Consider the following 14,519-nt stretch of genomic DNA (forward strand, 5'->3'; position numbering starts at 1 on the left):
AGTAAGGTCCTGCACCTGGGTCAGGGCAACCGCTAGTCTCAGTATAGACTGAGAGATGAGTGGATTGAGGATGTTCTGCAGAAAAGGACTTGAGGATGCTGGTGGACAAAAAATTGGATATGAGCTGACAAGATGCACTTGCAGCCCAGAAAGCCAGCCGTATCCCAGGCTACATCAAACAAAATGTAACCAGCAGGCTGAGGGAGGTGATTCTGCTCCTCTGCTCTGCACTGGTGAGACCCCACCTGGAGCACTATGTCCAGTTCTGGGATCCCCAGTATGAGAAAGGCATCTTGGACCTGCTGGAGCAGGTCCAAGAGGAGGCCACAAAAATGATCCAAGGGCTGGTGCAGCTGTCCTATGAAGAAAGGTTGAGAGAATTGGAGTTGTTCAGCCTGGAGAGAGAAGGCTCTAGGGAGACCTTATTGTGGCTTTTCAATAGATAAAGCAGGCTTATAAGAAAAAATGGATAAAGACTTTTTACTGGGACCTGTAGTGATGGGACAAGGAGTAATGATTTTGGACTAAGATTGGGTAAATCTAGATTAAATATAAGGAAGATCTTTTTTATAAGAGTGGTGAGGCACTGGCACAGGTTGCCCAGAGAAGTCATGGGTGCCCTGTCCCTGGAAGTGTTCAGAGTCAGGCTGGCTGGGGCTTGGAGCAACCTGATCTAATGAAAAGTGTCTCAGCCCATGACAGGGAGGTTGGAACCAGATGATCTTTATGGTCCCTTCCAACCCAAACCATTCTAGGATTCTAACCTCTGTGTTCTGAATGACAGACAATTCACTTTGCTCCAGAATAGCTGCTCAGAGTGTCTAGTTTGGGGTTAAGGTCAGTATACCTCGATGTGTGAGTACAGGTTAGAGCATCAGGTTAATGCTTTCAGGTTAATATCTGTAATGGATGGATAAAATGTGTGATACTAATACTAGAGAAATAGTTAGAATTTTAAATTATGCTGTGTAATCTGCTGCTTCCTCTCTACTCCCCCAGATTTCCAGCTTAGATGCCAGATATTGGTTTGCATTTCATTTTTCTGTGAAGTTGCCCCTGCTTTTGAGGAAAAAATATGTACCTGTGGTGTTGCAACTGGAACCCTCTAGACTGTAGAAAATATTAAGGCAGCGTGCATGCTACTTTGTGGCCCAGGGTTATAAAAGGTTCTGCATCTTCAGCCATGCTGCTTTAATCCTCCTCTGTGAGTGGAGTGTTGGAATACTCTTCCTGTCATTCTTTTGCCTCTCTTTATTATTAAGTAGCCTTTGTGTGGTGATTAGCTTTATGGTCATTTAGTTAATTCTACTCCTGTTGGTGGTCTTCTGGGTTAATTCGTTTGACATCTGCTTTTAAGGAGTCCTACTCTTTGGAATCCATTTGTTTCAGTCTTTCTCTTACATTTTATTTCAACTGGGCTTGTGCCTCACAAGATCCAGTAAACTGTGAGGATCCAGATGCTCTGATGAAACCAAACAGTGAGTGAAGGAAGAAGAAATAGTTGCCTTTTGCATTGAGATCATAATAATGATCTTCATGACAAGTTCTAAATACATGATCTGCTAGACTAATTGGAACTGATGCGTATCTGAAGGTAAGGGTTGGTAAGTCTGATGGCGCTGGTGGAAGACATGACGTAAGCCGGAGTGTCCGTGTCATGTTTGTAATGCCATTACTGCTGGTAGTCTGGTTATTAATAATACTAATCCATCAGTTTTGCCTCAGAGTAGATGATGTTTGATGTTTGTCTGTAGAAAGTGATAAAGTAATGCACAAAATCATAGAATCTGTCAGCTTGAAGGTAGATGGTGTCTCAGAGACTCTGAGATGTTTCTGGTTTTCACCATGGGGAAGATGATGGTGGGCTTGTCTTACTGGTTCTGAAACTTATCTTCACATGTCCACCTTGTCTGAATTTGTCTTGGAGAAGGACTTTTCTGAATCTTAACCTTTCTGATCAACTGCCAACCGACTTCTCTGGGGAACAGAATGAACGCTAAATGAGCAAATAAGAAATGTCCTTTAGCCAGCGAGACCTGCAGATTAGCCCATTGGTCATTCCAGTCTCAGTAAATAAAAGAGATTTTTGAAACACAGGAAATCAAAAAGCACAAAATAATTTATGTGCTTTATAGCTTAAACTTTGATGCTGAGTTGGCTTGAAAATTATGAATTATAAAGACATTTGCAAGGCAAAATATCGAAAATCTTTAAAGGCTGCCTTCAAGACTGTGTAGGACCAGAGATACTGTTGTTCAAGAGCCAGCAAAGAGGACTAGCGTATGCACACAAACCTAGTTGTACCTGCAAAGATGTATAAGAATTTCCTCCTTTCTGAGGCTTGGTGCATCACCTAAGAAATCTTTGTCAGAAAGAAAATATCTGCTTGATTTTTTCAGCATAAACTTCGCTTTTTATCTACTCTTAAGCAGAAAATCTGTTCTTAAACGGGATAGATAAAGCATCCAGGCATGTTAGTAGCTGGGAAAGTACAGTCCTGCGTACTCTTGAAGCTATCAGCTCGCAGTTAACATGCCAAGTGTGGCAATCCATAGAGAAGATGCTTAAAAGAAGAAGCATAAAACCTCCAGTAATTCAGGAGAACTATTCATACAGTAGCACCTTCTCTTGTAATTATGTACTTGGAACGAACTGTGGGGCAGCTGGGGTTGCAGCTTTTCTGTCACTGGGCTTAGCAAAAAGAAAGGTTCATTTTTCAGTCACTGCATTCTTGAGGGTTCCAGTTTAATACCACAGGTACTTTTCATGTCCTGAAATTGGGAACTTACCTTGTTTATTTTAGTGAACCATTAGTAGCATTTTCAATGATTTTGAAGATCTTTGTAATATTAGCAATGGGTTTACAGAATGTTGTAGACTGTACTTAATAGAAAAAAACAACAACCTCTTGTCTTCTTGGGGTTTTTTCAGCAGCACATCAGAAGTTTTCAGCAGCGCATCAGAAGTCTAGGAGATAGTAGTTAGTGTGGGTTATATCCTAGAAAACAATTTGAACAGCTCTAATTTGGGGAATTGTGGCACTAGAGCATTGGGGTATTGGAACCTTTGAGTGTGGTTGGCTGTTCTCCCATCGTCTTCTGCTCTGCCTGTCAGGTTCCTAACTAAGCGAGAACAGAAGCTGATGCAGCGTCGACAACATGCTGAGGAATTGTTGGAGTGGAAACGCCGCCTGGATGCAGAGGAAGCAGAAGTACGACGGATAGAAAAGCAGGCGCTAGCTGCCTGGGACAAAGAGCTGCTCAAAACCAAAATAGCCAAGAAAGACCTAGGGGATCAGAGAACTGAGCCCAAAGGTAATAGAGGTGGGGAAAGTGATGCAAATGATGAGAATAAGGCATAATTTAACATGATTGCTTATGTTTGCGCTGTCTTCCCTTTTTGGCATTTTGGTGGTGGTTTTTCTTTGTATGCTTATAGTCTTGATTTCTGCACTCCCTGCTGCCTTCTGTTGCCTCGCTCTTTTATCCCTATTTTACACCATAGTTAAATGCGTGTTCCTCCTTTGCTGTATGTCTTCCAAAATGAACAGTGCAGCATGGGTCTATCAGACATTTCTATGTACAATTTAAGCTATATTTCTGCCTTTCAAAATAAAATACTGCATGGCCTTTTGCCGATCACCTTCTGAACTTGCTCTGTCAAACCCATTTTCCTCTGCAGAGCTCAGTGTCTGTCCTGTTAGCCTCATTGCTGTTGCTGAGAGTGGCTCTTATAAGGGCCTGCCTTCCTCTTGGCCGTGTTTGCAAAAATTTAAAGCTTTTTTTCCTTCCCTCTGTTGTTAATGCACATTAACTATCTGAAATCTGCAACTGTGCTAAAGTGTGCTAGGATGCAATTAGTATAAATGATGCCATTGTGAGGAAATCAAGTTCCCAAATGTTGGGAGCTGTGGCTTTACTGTTCTGTCTTAAACAGACCGTACTCGCAGCATGAAGCATAGAAGTGGATTGCAGTGGGAACAAATAATGAAGTTGTTCTAGAAACAGTCCATTTTCCTTTTTTCCCCACTTTGCTGCAAGTCGGCAAGCGCACCCTTTGAACGTGCAAAGGGTGTGCAGAATTATGCCCTTCTACACTTGTTACAGAAAACAGTCATGCAGATTTTAGACGCTGTAAGACATTTTAAAGATATGTGTATGAGTCAGTCAGTTCCGGTGAACAAAAAACCAGTATGAATGCTGAATTATCACCAACAGATGAGAAAATACACTTACTTTTTATTAATTTTATCTACCAGAAGGCATTGGAGCTCAGTCCTGCTTTAGAAGTTGTTCATCTCACCAGACTTTGCTCAAATATTGAATAGTTTTCTATGGCTGCCTCAGTCATGCTGTGACTCCTGCGGAATTTAGTAAACAGGAATATTGAAAACCCAACTTATTATTTTAGTTGTTGCCAGGTGTGAGACTCATGATGAAATCATAACATTAAAATGTTTTCTGCAGCTACAGTAGAGGAAGCAATCAATTCTAAATTCAAGATCTGGCTTGCAGATTATATACTACTTAGTGACTTCTTAAGACTAATAGTGACTCTTGCTAGGATATGGTCAACTGGCAGGACAGGTTTCCCTAGCAGTCCTTTTGCAGTGCGTTGTCTGGAAAATGTTAGAATATCCTGAAAACCTCTGTATTTTAGACATTCAGCAGTCACTAAGAACATCTGGCAATCTTAAATAATAGTTGTCTGGTAAACATGCTTGTTAGGGCTAAATATTCCACCCTCGGTGCCTAGGTGAGTGAAATAACACCACTTTGATATGTATTGGTAGCAGTTCCTACTTTAATATGGAGGCAGCGGTAGCTCTGAAAATACAAAAGTCAGTGGATGTTCTTAGGCACTTTGGTTTTTCTCTCATTATTCAATCTCAGAAACAGCCAGTGAAGAAGAGTCTCCAGTGCCTTCTTGCTGTCATCTGAACAGTGAAAGCTCTATCCCAGAAGATCTTGGCAGTCCAGCTGCTGAGTCTGTCCCATCAGAGACTGTGGGCCACGGACTGTCAGAAAGCCCAAATCAAACTACAGCTAATGAAGAAATGGTTTATTCTGAAGAATTCAAGTCCTCTGTCTCACCTGGCAAAATCGTGAGTGATCTTTTTATGCTGTATGTCTTTTTACACTTTTAAAAGGCTAAACAGTAAGTATCACCATCGCAGCTGTCCAAACAGATTTAACTATCCTGTTGGCAACACCGTTTTACGTTACTGTGAAGAAACAGTATGATCAGATATGTTATTTGAAGTCTCAAGGGAAAAAAATTGCTTCCGCATACTGGTTAGATGTTTTTAAACTTATGGGTAGTCTTGCAAAATGCTTTGTGTCTGTCACATAGCTACGCAGTATTCAGTGGTGGAACACTGACCCAGTTTACCCACGTAGATTAGCTGTAGGGTAGCTTGTTACCATTGTATGCGTTCTTTGAGGCTGTGGAAACTATGGTCTGTATTTGCAAGTAATGTGTCCCAATGTACAGCTGTAACATGAAGGAGGAGAGCTGTAGCGTCATGCGCAATCCTCGGGTTTCGGATTATGTCTGCTTGCTAGCTAATTGTCCCTTATTGTTCTGTACTATGAGTTCTTGGCTGATAATTTTGTACCATTTCATCCTGATAACTTTGCCCTGTGCTCAGTGAGACAGAAGATGCAGCGTCTGTAAAAGAGCTGCTCATCTAGACTTATTACAAATATTTTCTTGGAAAGTTACCGAGAAGATGGTGGGGTAAAATGTCCAGTGTGTGCCAGAGGTTAAGTTAATGGTTTGTCAAAGAGTTGTGGTCTGATGTTGAAGCATCAAGCAGCATTTTGGAAGAAAGTTTGCACTTAGCCTTTTTGGTCTGGCCTCAGAGCAATAGCGCGCTCTTGGTTTACTCCTCTTGCACCCTTTTTATGAAATGGGCCTTTCGATTTCACAGATATATTTATTAAGCTTCCTATTGCTGTGGTTGCTACCAAATATGATTACATAAATTTATTGAACACCTGCAAGTCAGAACTGTGTCAGTTCAGTTGGGTGGTGATGGAGTAGTCAAAGCAGATTTACTGAAATTGAGGCTTCAAGTAAGCAGTCGGCTATTGCTGCTCTTGGTGGTTTTGTTTTATTGTCTAGCAAGCTAAGATTAAATTCTTAAGATAGCTGGATAGGTACCACTGCTTATGAGATGTCCTCTCCTCATGCTGTTCTTTCCCTGTGGCTCCCGATGACAACCTCCTACTTTCAAACTGAGCTTTACAAGCAATCACTTATTTCTGCTTTTCTCCTCCCATAGTCTCCACCCAAAAGCAGTTTATCTATATCAAAGCAAGATTCCAGCAAGGGCAGCCACAGAACTGGACAGCCACGTTCACCTGTGAAGTCTCATCAGACATCTCACAACTGGTCTGATGAGTCTTTGTCCGTGACACAGTCAGGTAGGTGCAATACTTGCTCGGTTTTAAATTGCTTTTTAGAGCTTTTTCTTTTAACAAGTAAACTTGAAATGCAGATGTAGATGTGGGGAGGCAGGCAGAAATTCCTGGAAATTGCTAAGGTCTGGGAATCTGTGGGAGTGTTTTCCTGGGATGCAATTTGATCACTTCAGCTTAAAAGGTTCTTAATCTAAGAAGATCCATATATTATCTCTGCTTTTAGAAAGTAACATAGGTCCTGCAAACAGCTATGAAGAAGATAAGAGTCAATAGTTAATGTGGTCCTAGAATCTAAGAATAGCAGGGTTAGCTGTGCTTCTCACAGGTGACACCTCTCCACCCCTTGTGTTGTAAGAAAGCAGAATACGGTTTAGCATCATATGGACGTGATTGTCCTACTGAACACAACCTGGTTTGAGAACCTGTGTAGCTCTGCTGTCAGGGCAATGCGAGAGAGCCTGTTGGGCCTGTGCTGGCATGTGCAGAATGATTGGATACTTCAGGGCACAGGCATTTATTTTTGGAGGAGGGTTTGAACTGTGTGCAGTAAAATAGGGCCTAAGGTTGCATTTTGAACTATAAAGTACAAGGTCTACTTATGGACTCTTTATACTCCTTTATCCCTTATCCAAGCTGGCTACCAGTAAATGCTGAGGGAGAGAATATTAAGAGTTGAAGTGGTACGGAGAGGTCCTTCCCCTTGTGTGCTGTCACAGTCTGTTAGTCACTTGGATTCCAGGATTTCCTGAGCCACCATTCAGTGGGTCACCGTCACCAGCTCTGTTAAAGTGTGAAATCAGTTTTGAACCTTTCTGTGCTTAGAATCTCTAAAATGTCTTGGTTTTCTCAGTGCAGTTGATACCACATCATGAAATACTTATAAGTAAATGAGAGAGCATTTTTCTGCTTGTTTTCCGTAATTTCCGAAACAATCTAATGGAAAAAGAATTAGGTTGCTCTGTTGCATGTAGGGACTGTTGTTTGTGATAGATGGGTAACTTAATGGTGTGCATTCAAATCCACTCTTAGTGGTGCTTGATGTAGCGAGCTTAACGATCTTTTATGTTGTTTTTTCTGGTTAATATAAATATAAGTGCAATAAAAACACACTAATTTTGAGGCGGCTGTTCTCCTGCTGGGTAGAGAAATGAATACATTAACGCCTGGATATTTGCACTTGAGTAGTTTGTGTTTGGATTCTGTCTGGAGAGCAGTTTGCAACAGTGAAGCAATCAGCAAGTTGATAAAGTTATTTTCAAGTTTTGACTAAGAAACCACCCAAGGAAGCCATTATGAAAAGCAGAGCAGGCAACAGTGACCGTGAAAATGAGCTCTTTTCAACTAAAATATTTGCAGTCTTTGATTTCAAATGCTGAAGAAAGGTATGAGAGGTAGGAAGTCCACGAGGACAGTGCCGGTTTCACAATAAATCATTCCATTGTAAGGAGGCAAGTCTTCCAAGCAGCTTAGTAGTGATGAAGTCATTGTGCTGTCAGTCTGATGCATGCGTAGACAAGATCGTCAAAGATGAAAGCATGTGCGGATCTTTCTCTGATGAGTTGATCAAGAAAAGCTATAATTACATAGTGGTCACTTACTATTTGGGAGGAGCTGTTAATTACAGTGGCATCACAAAGTGTTCCTGATTAGCAAGTGCGATTCCATTCTTTTTGTGCTGTGTTGTTTTATTTTAAAATTCTCTAAATGATTGACAACAGTTGTTAATGGAAAAAAGAATACAGCAGTTTGATTGTGTTTATTGGCTGTTGTTGATAATGAAATCCCCATTGTGGTGGTTTGTTGTCTTGAGAAATCAGATTGATTAGCAGAATGTCCATCTGTCTCTGCTAGTTGACCAAGTAGTGCTGGTGCCTTACATACTAGGTAAACAACTGGGCGTATATGAACCTCCAAGCCTTCTGGTCCAGAAATAATTCTAGGTAATATTGAGGATTAAGAAAGCAAACCAGCCAAGATCTTTCCTTTAGGAGCTGCAGCTGCTGCTATAGAAGAGGAAGGGGAACACGAGCCCCAGGGAGGAGCTCCGCTAAGACTGTGTTGGATAGATATTTTGAAGAGTTTTTGATATTTAATTGTGGGACCAATCTGGGACGAGGATGGTGTTTTGCACTATGTTGTTATACCTTTAAAATAAAAGTAGACATAATCAGGTAGGTGGAAAAGAATAAGCAGTGAGAGACTGAGGCAGTCTTTCTGTGAAGTCTGAGAGGTCTGAGAGACGAAGAGATTGATACAGCAGCAATAAGGAATGTGGCTGAGTCACTGGTAGAATGGGGTTATCATGCAGAGAATGGGTCTAAGTGTCTGGGGACAGTGTCCCAAGTGAAAAGAAGTAGCACATCATCAGAAGACGACCAGGTTGCAGGAAGCTCTGGGCATGGAGAGGAATAGGGGAGATCATATTAAAATTACTGAAGATAACGATTAAGAAAAAATTATTCAAGTGCAAAATAGCTACAGTCAGTAACGGCATGATTGGAGGGTCTGTAAAATAGAACTTGCGGCAAGGATAGGCCAGGTAGTTTGGTATAAGCTGTTATTGAGTAGTCCACTACATGTCTAAGCTCAACACTACCCCTGTTCACCCTGAATAAATTATCTCGAGGCCTGCTTTGTTCAAATCGTCTTTCCTTCGAAACTCTCCATTTCATGGATGATTTCATCTAGGTTGCAGAAAATCCAAACTTGCCAGAAAACTCTGTTCCAAGTGTCACTCTTGTCGATTAAGTGCGCTCTGTAGCTTGAAACTTGATGCTGCGATTGTGAACAGATATTTTGGATATATTTTTGGTGTGCATCTTTGAGTTGTTATGTTTTTAAATACATCAGAAAAACAATGATTTCCCCAACAGATGACATGATGAGCAGTTAATGAGGGAGCAGAGTAAATGGGGGCGGTAGATGCAAAATAAGTTTGGTAGCAAGTTACTGTGTGTATCCGAGCCTTTCTCTTAATTAAATAAGATGCAATGTTTTTTCATATGTTACATAGTAGCATTGTGAATCTGAGATTCCGCTTTGAGTCTTATTCTGTTAAGATTAACATGCTGGCATTAGATTCTTTGGCCCATAGTTTGTATTTACTTGGTGATTGTTTATTGCTTTACGTAGAACTGTTCTGTGAGGGGCGAGCTTACAAAAGACTAAAACTAATCTTTTTCAGAAACCACATCTGATCAAAGTGACATTGAAGGACGGATCAGGGCCCTGAAGGATGAGCTACGGAAAAGGAAGTCTGTGGTTTACCAGCTGAAAAAGGAACAGAAAAAGAGACAAAAGGAGAGACTGAAGGCCCAGGAAGCCAGTTTGATCAAACAACTGGAGGTTAGGAAAATTTAGAAGAAGGGCAAAGTAAAAGTTCATTAGCCTTGGATAAATCATTATAGTATGGATTTTGTTGGCAGAATATTGTATCAACAGCTGTGGAAAAACTCATTGTTATCATAGAAATGTGACTCTGTTCTGGCTATTTAACTGTTTTCTATAATGAACCAGAGCCTTGAGGTGAAGTTGCCATTGCACTTTAAAATTTATATCTTTAACGGGTTACTGGCAGTGTTTGGGGACTTAAGTATGTTTGTGCACACTAGTATCCTAGCTTGGATTAAGGAGCGATGCTCACATAAGTAGTTTAAGGAAGCAAAGTATTATAATTTCCAAGGTTCACAATTGTAGAGCTTTAGGAAGTTAAGTAGATTGCTTTACTGAGGAACCAGGTATATCCTTTATTCCTTTAATAGGTTTTCATGGCTAAATTGTAGTTATGGATTAGCAGACTAACAGCCATACCTGTTTTTCCACGTGCAGTCATATGATGAGTTTATCAAGAAGACTGAAGCCGAGCTAAGCCGAGACCTGGAGGCGTCACCCGCAGCCAAACCTCAGATCAAAACTCCATCCTCAGCGGCTACTGAAAAACCAAAGATCAAGGCACCACCGCTCCACAGGTAACTGGGATTTTCTCTTTCTGAGTTTATTCTGAATCTGTGGTGAATGCTGTTTGAGCAGAAACCTTGGGGCGAGGAAAGCTGGAAACTGCTCTTCCTTAAAGCCCTGAGCAGGGGCAGTATCCTGTTGACCTCTTTGCTGGTGTCATCAGACCCAAACCTGAAAAGATGCACTGGCCCTGGAATCGCGGTTTTGTCCTGCCCAGACTTTCAGATCCTTTTTTCAAGTTTTATGAACCATAATTTTCAGTTACACAAGAATGTGCCAAATAGTTGTTTGGCTTACTGGCCCAATCTTTTCCTGCTTTGATCACCCATTATGCCTGATGCACTGTGTGAGGCAAACTGTTCCTCTTTGCAAGTTTAAATCTGGTTTAGGTCTTAGGTTTTAAGGGATAGATAATACTATCTATGACTTCTGCACTCCCTACTGTAGTTTTAAGCGTTACATTTTTTCCAGCAGATGGTGCAGCCTTAGTGCATTCAAGTGGAAAAAAAAAAGTTACCTTTTTTCTTTTCTGGAAAAAAAAAAGGGTTAGCTTGATTACTGTACTAGAAAATTACTTTACAGGACTTGCCAAGCTCTCCTCTCTTTCCCCTCTCCTGCTTTCTAAGATCACAGTATGTTGACAAACCAAGCTATTTATGTTATCATTGGTGTGGTGTTAAAATTATAGATGCTCGTATTTCCATTTTTATCTATTAAAAAACAACCCCATGAAACAACACTCGGATGTAACTAGGATTCGTGCAATTTGATGTTTCACCTTTAGGCCCGAGACAGTTAAGAACTGGAAATCACTGGCTGAATCAGAGCGATCCAGAGCATCTCTGGAATCCATTTCTGAACATGCAGGTATGTGACTGGAAGAATCTGTGCTACAGATGAAGGTCTTGAAGACTGGCTGTTGTAAACTGCTTGAATCTTGATTCAAGAAGAGGTTTTAAAACAGCGTGCAGACTTCATAAAATTGTAATGATCAAGCTATATTTTTACTATTTTTATGTAGTAGGCTTCTGCTTTTGTTGTTTGTTTCCTGTATATTCAGTATTTAATTTTAATTTTGTTGAGGATTGTGTGAAAACATAATTACTGGAGGACCTTTCTCCTTTCTTTTGTTTCTTCTTCGTTTTATCGCTTGAGGAAAGCAAGGAAACCAAAACCAATGTAGGCTTTAGGAACAGACATTTAGGTATAGGATGTTTTTGAGATATTTTTCAGTGTTTTGCAGTTGATCATTACCTAATCTTCATCTACCACTGTAACCTTGGTTGGTTTTGCAGCTTGCAAACAAATAGCTGAGCCCTTACTTTAAGTTTAGCATTGCATGGCGTTATGAAATACAGGTAGAAGGAACAGCTTTGGAAAGAAGGCGCTAGAGCCCTGGAATTGAAGGCATGTTACTCATGTCCATTGGACAGCTAGAAAGACATGTTGCCGAGGCACCAGTTTGTATCTTTTGGTGTAGAAACATTGATATTAATTTTGTTGCCTATGGTTTCAATTTTCAGTTTTCAATAAAACAATGTAGTCTGTATGATCTTCTGTAATTCACTTTTTATTTTCTTTCAAGATACCATCTCATCAAGAACTGAGAGATCTGTGTCTGTGTACACCAAGAAGGTGGCTGTGACAGACGTTCATGCAGGAGAACCTTCTGGAACATCTTCCTCAGTTTTAATGTCACCAAGGACTTCCAGAGCAGCAGCTGGTGATTCCTTAGATAATGTACCTTCATCGTCTCTTCTCAGAGATGTGAAAGACGTTGGCAGGATATCGTATGGGTCATTGAACAAAGCAGTAAATGCATCCATTGATGAGGCTGCCCTCAGTCATAAATCTGAGGTACAGGAGGAGTTGGAATACATAAAGTCCGAGAAATATGAGATTGAAGGTTCACATGCTAAGCCTCTGGAGAGTTCTGACGTCTTGTTGACATTAGATAAAGAACAGGAGAGCTCACTGGACATCCTTCCAAAGAAAGTCCTCCATTCTGAAAACAAACACTCTCAGAAGGAATTCTTTGGTGTGGATGCAGAAAGTCTTCACAGTACAGAAGAAATCTTCGAAGAGAGCTTGACAGATAAAGATGATTTAACTGACCTGAGTGTAGAAGAGTCTTTCGGCAAACTGAGCAAATCAGCGGAGGGAAGAGGTCATCTGCTTTCAGAGCAACTCTTCAGTCAAAAGGAGCCATCATACCTTGAGGACTTTGAAGGATCTTCCAGAAAACAAGCATCAGTTGAAGAAATGCTTCCTGGGGAACATTACAAAGATGACTTTGAAGTATCTCTCCTCTCTCCTAATGATGACGCTCAGTCACTAACAGCACAGTCACAGCACACGCAGACCAGCAGAAGCAGATCCACCAGCCTTGGCAGTGACGGCGAAATCAGTGAATACCTCAGTGACAAGTCTTTCTCTCTCTCTGGCAGCATACATTCAGAGAGGCTGTTAGAACTTGGGTCTCCAGTAGAATTTATGAAAAATACTGAACGTAGAGATGTGGAGCAAGAACAGGCCCCACCCGAGTCACTACCAAGCGCCTCTGTTTTGATCACAGAAGAAACAGATGGTTTGGCAAATTTCAGCATTGGTGATAGAGTCCTTGTGAGTAAAGTCCAGCCTGGAACATTGCGATTCAAAGGTCTGACTAAGTTTGCCAAAGGGTTTTGGGCTGGCGTGGAACTAGATAAGCCTGAAGGGAACAATAATGGAACTTACGGTGGTATTAAATATTTTGATTGCAAAGAAAAGCATGGTATTTTTGCTCCTCCTCAAAAGATCTCTCACATTACAGAAAGCATTGATAGCCACTTAGACACAAATAAGGATGAAGACTCGTTCTTTGATGATAGATTGGAGAAGCAACACAAAGCTGAGCAGAAAGACAGCGGAAGTTCCAAACCTGGCAAAGACAAGGAAAGCCAGAGCAGAGATGCAACAGAGAAGTATTCCCAGGATAAAGGTCCTGCAGACACAGCTGTTTCAGAAGCCTTGGCTGAAGAAAGGGTTCATGAGGAATCATCTTCTCAAGCAAACAGCATAAAAGAGATTTCTATAGCTGCTGAATCAATTGCCCAAGAACAATCAGTGGTGGATTATCTGAAACACGCTGTAAAAGAGGAGACCAGCCTTGCTCCTTTCATTTCTGGTGTTGGGGATGAGATTTCTACTGTTCAGTTGGATGACATCTCAGACTTCCTTTCTGAAAAACTGGAGAGGCAGAAGACACTGGGGGAAGAATGTGCTGAAAAGTTGGATGATCTCTCTCCTGGAGTTGTGGACAAGCCTGCAACTCCACTTCTGGATTTGCTGGCGAAAGAAAAGAACCAGTTAGAAGCCCAGCTTAGGCTACCGCTTAGAGAGGAAAAGTCAAAAGACCAACTGGAAAAGGTCAGTCTGCTGACAGACAGTCTGCTTAGAGATTTTGTGAAAGACACAGTCAGTCAGTTACAGCAAATAAAGAAGGTCAAGAATGAGAAAATCCAGCTCAGCAACCGTGAGCTCTGTGATGCGAAGGAGGAATCCGGTACCCCATCCCAGCAGGCAGCAAAGCAGATTCCCGACGGGCTGAATAATTTCTTCCTAAGTTCCAATTTGGAAGATGAAAGAGAAGAACTTTCCTCTCCAGACATGTGTCCCAGACCTGTGAGTACATGACATCTTGCACTAATGTTTAAGAGTAGATTGTTCTTTTGACTGACAATTGAGTCTGAGGAATGCAGCGTGGCACCACTTTGGTTTTTTCCCCGAGTTGTGTTTGCTGATGTGGAGGTTGCCTGTATGCGCGTGTGTAATGTGTGTTCTTGTTTGTCCTAGTTCACAGCTCACTTTGGTTGCCCTGCAGGCTGAAGGACGCCTTTTGGTACATGAAAGTGAAAAATACTTAAGTTAGTTTGCATGCTACTTACATGTTCAGTTTGTATTTGATCCTTACCCGCAGTTTTTATTCTAAAAGTAGAGAAGTAGTCTGTATCATAGAATTATAGAATAACCAGGTTGGAAGAGACCCACCGGATCATCGAGTCCAACCATTCCCATTAAACACTAAACCATGTCCCTTAGCACCTCGTCTACCTGTGCCTTAAATACCTCCAAGGAAGGTGAATCAACTCCCTCCCT

The 14,519-nt window shown here is 41.2% G+C and overlaps 1 protein-coding gene across 11 annotated transcripts in view; it reads left to right on the plus strand.

Moving 5' to 3' along the window:
• Positions 1-14,519, plus strand: part of CEP350 (centrosomal protein 350) — a 78,826-nt gene that overhangs the window by 50,820 nt on the left and 13,487 nt on the right. For all 11 annotated transcript variants that reach the window (XM_069862664.1, XM_069862674.1, XM_069862669.1 and 8 more), the window contains 7 exons: positions 3,115-3,314; positions 4,893-5,104; positions 6,287-6,428; positions 9,610-9,770; positions 10,254-10,393; positions 11,167-11,249; positions 11,968-14,045. In XM_069862664.1, the coding sequence (XP_069718765.1) occupies positions 3,115-3,314; positions 4,893-5,104; positions 6,287-6,428; positions 9,610-9,770; positions 10,254-10,393; positions 11,167-11,249; positions 11,968-14,045 (3,016 nt within the window). The remainder of the gene's footprint in view (positions 1-3,114; positions 3,315-4,892; positions 5,105-6,286; positions 6,429-9,609; positions 9,771-10,253; positions 10,394-11,166; positions 11,250-11,967; positions 14,046-14,519) is intronic.

The sequence above is a fragment of the Phaenicophaeus curvirostris genome, chromosome 8 (genome assembly GCF_032191515.1).
Source record: "Phaenicophaeus curvirostris isolate KB17595 chromosome 8, BPBGC_Pcur_1.0, whole genome shotgun sequence".
In the NCBI taxonomy this organism is placed as follows: Eukaryota; Metazoa; Chordata; class Aves; order Cuculiformes; family Cuculidae; genus Phaenicophaeus; species Phaenicophaeus curvirostris.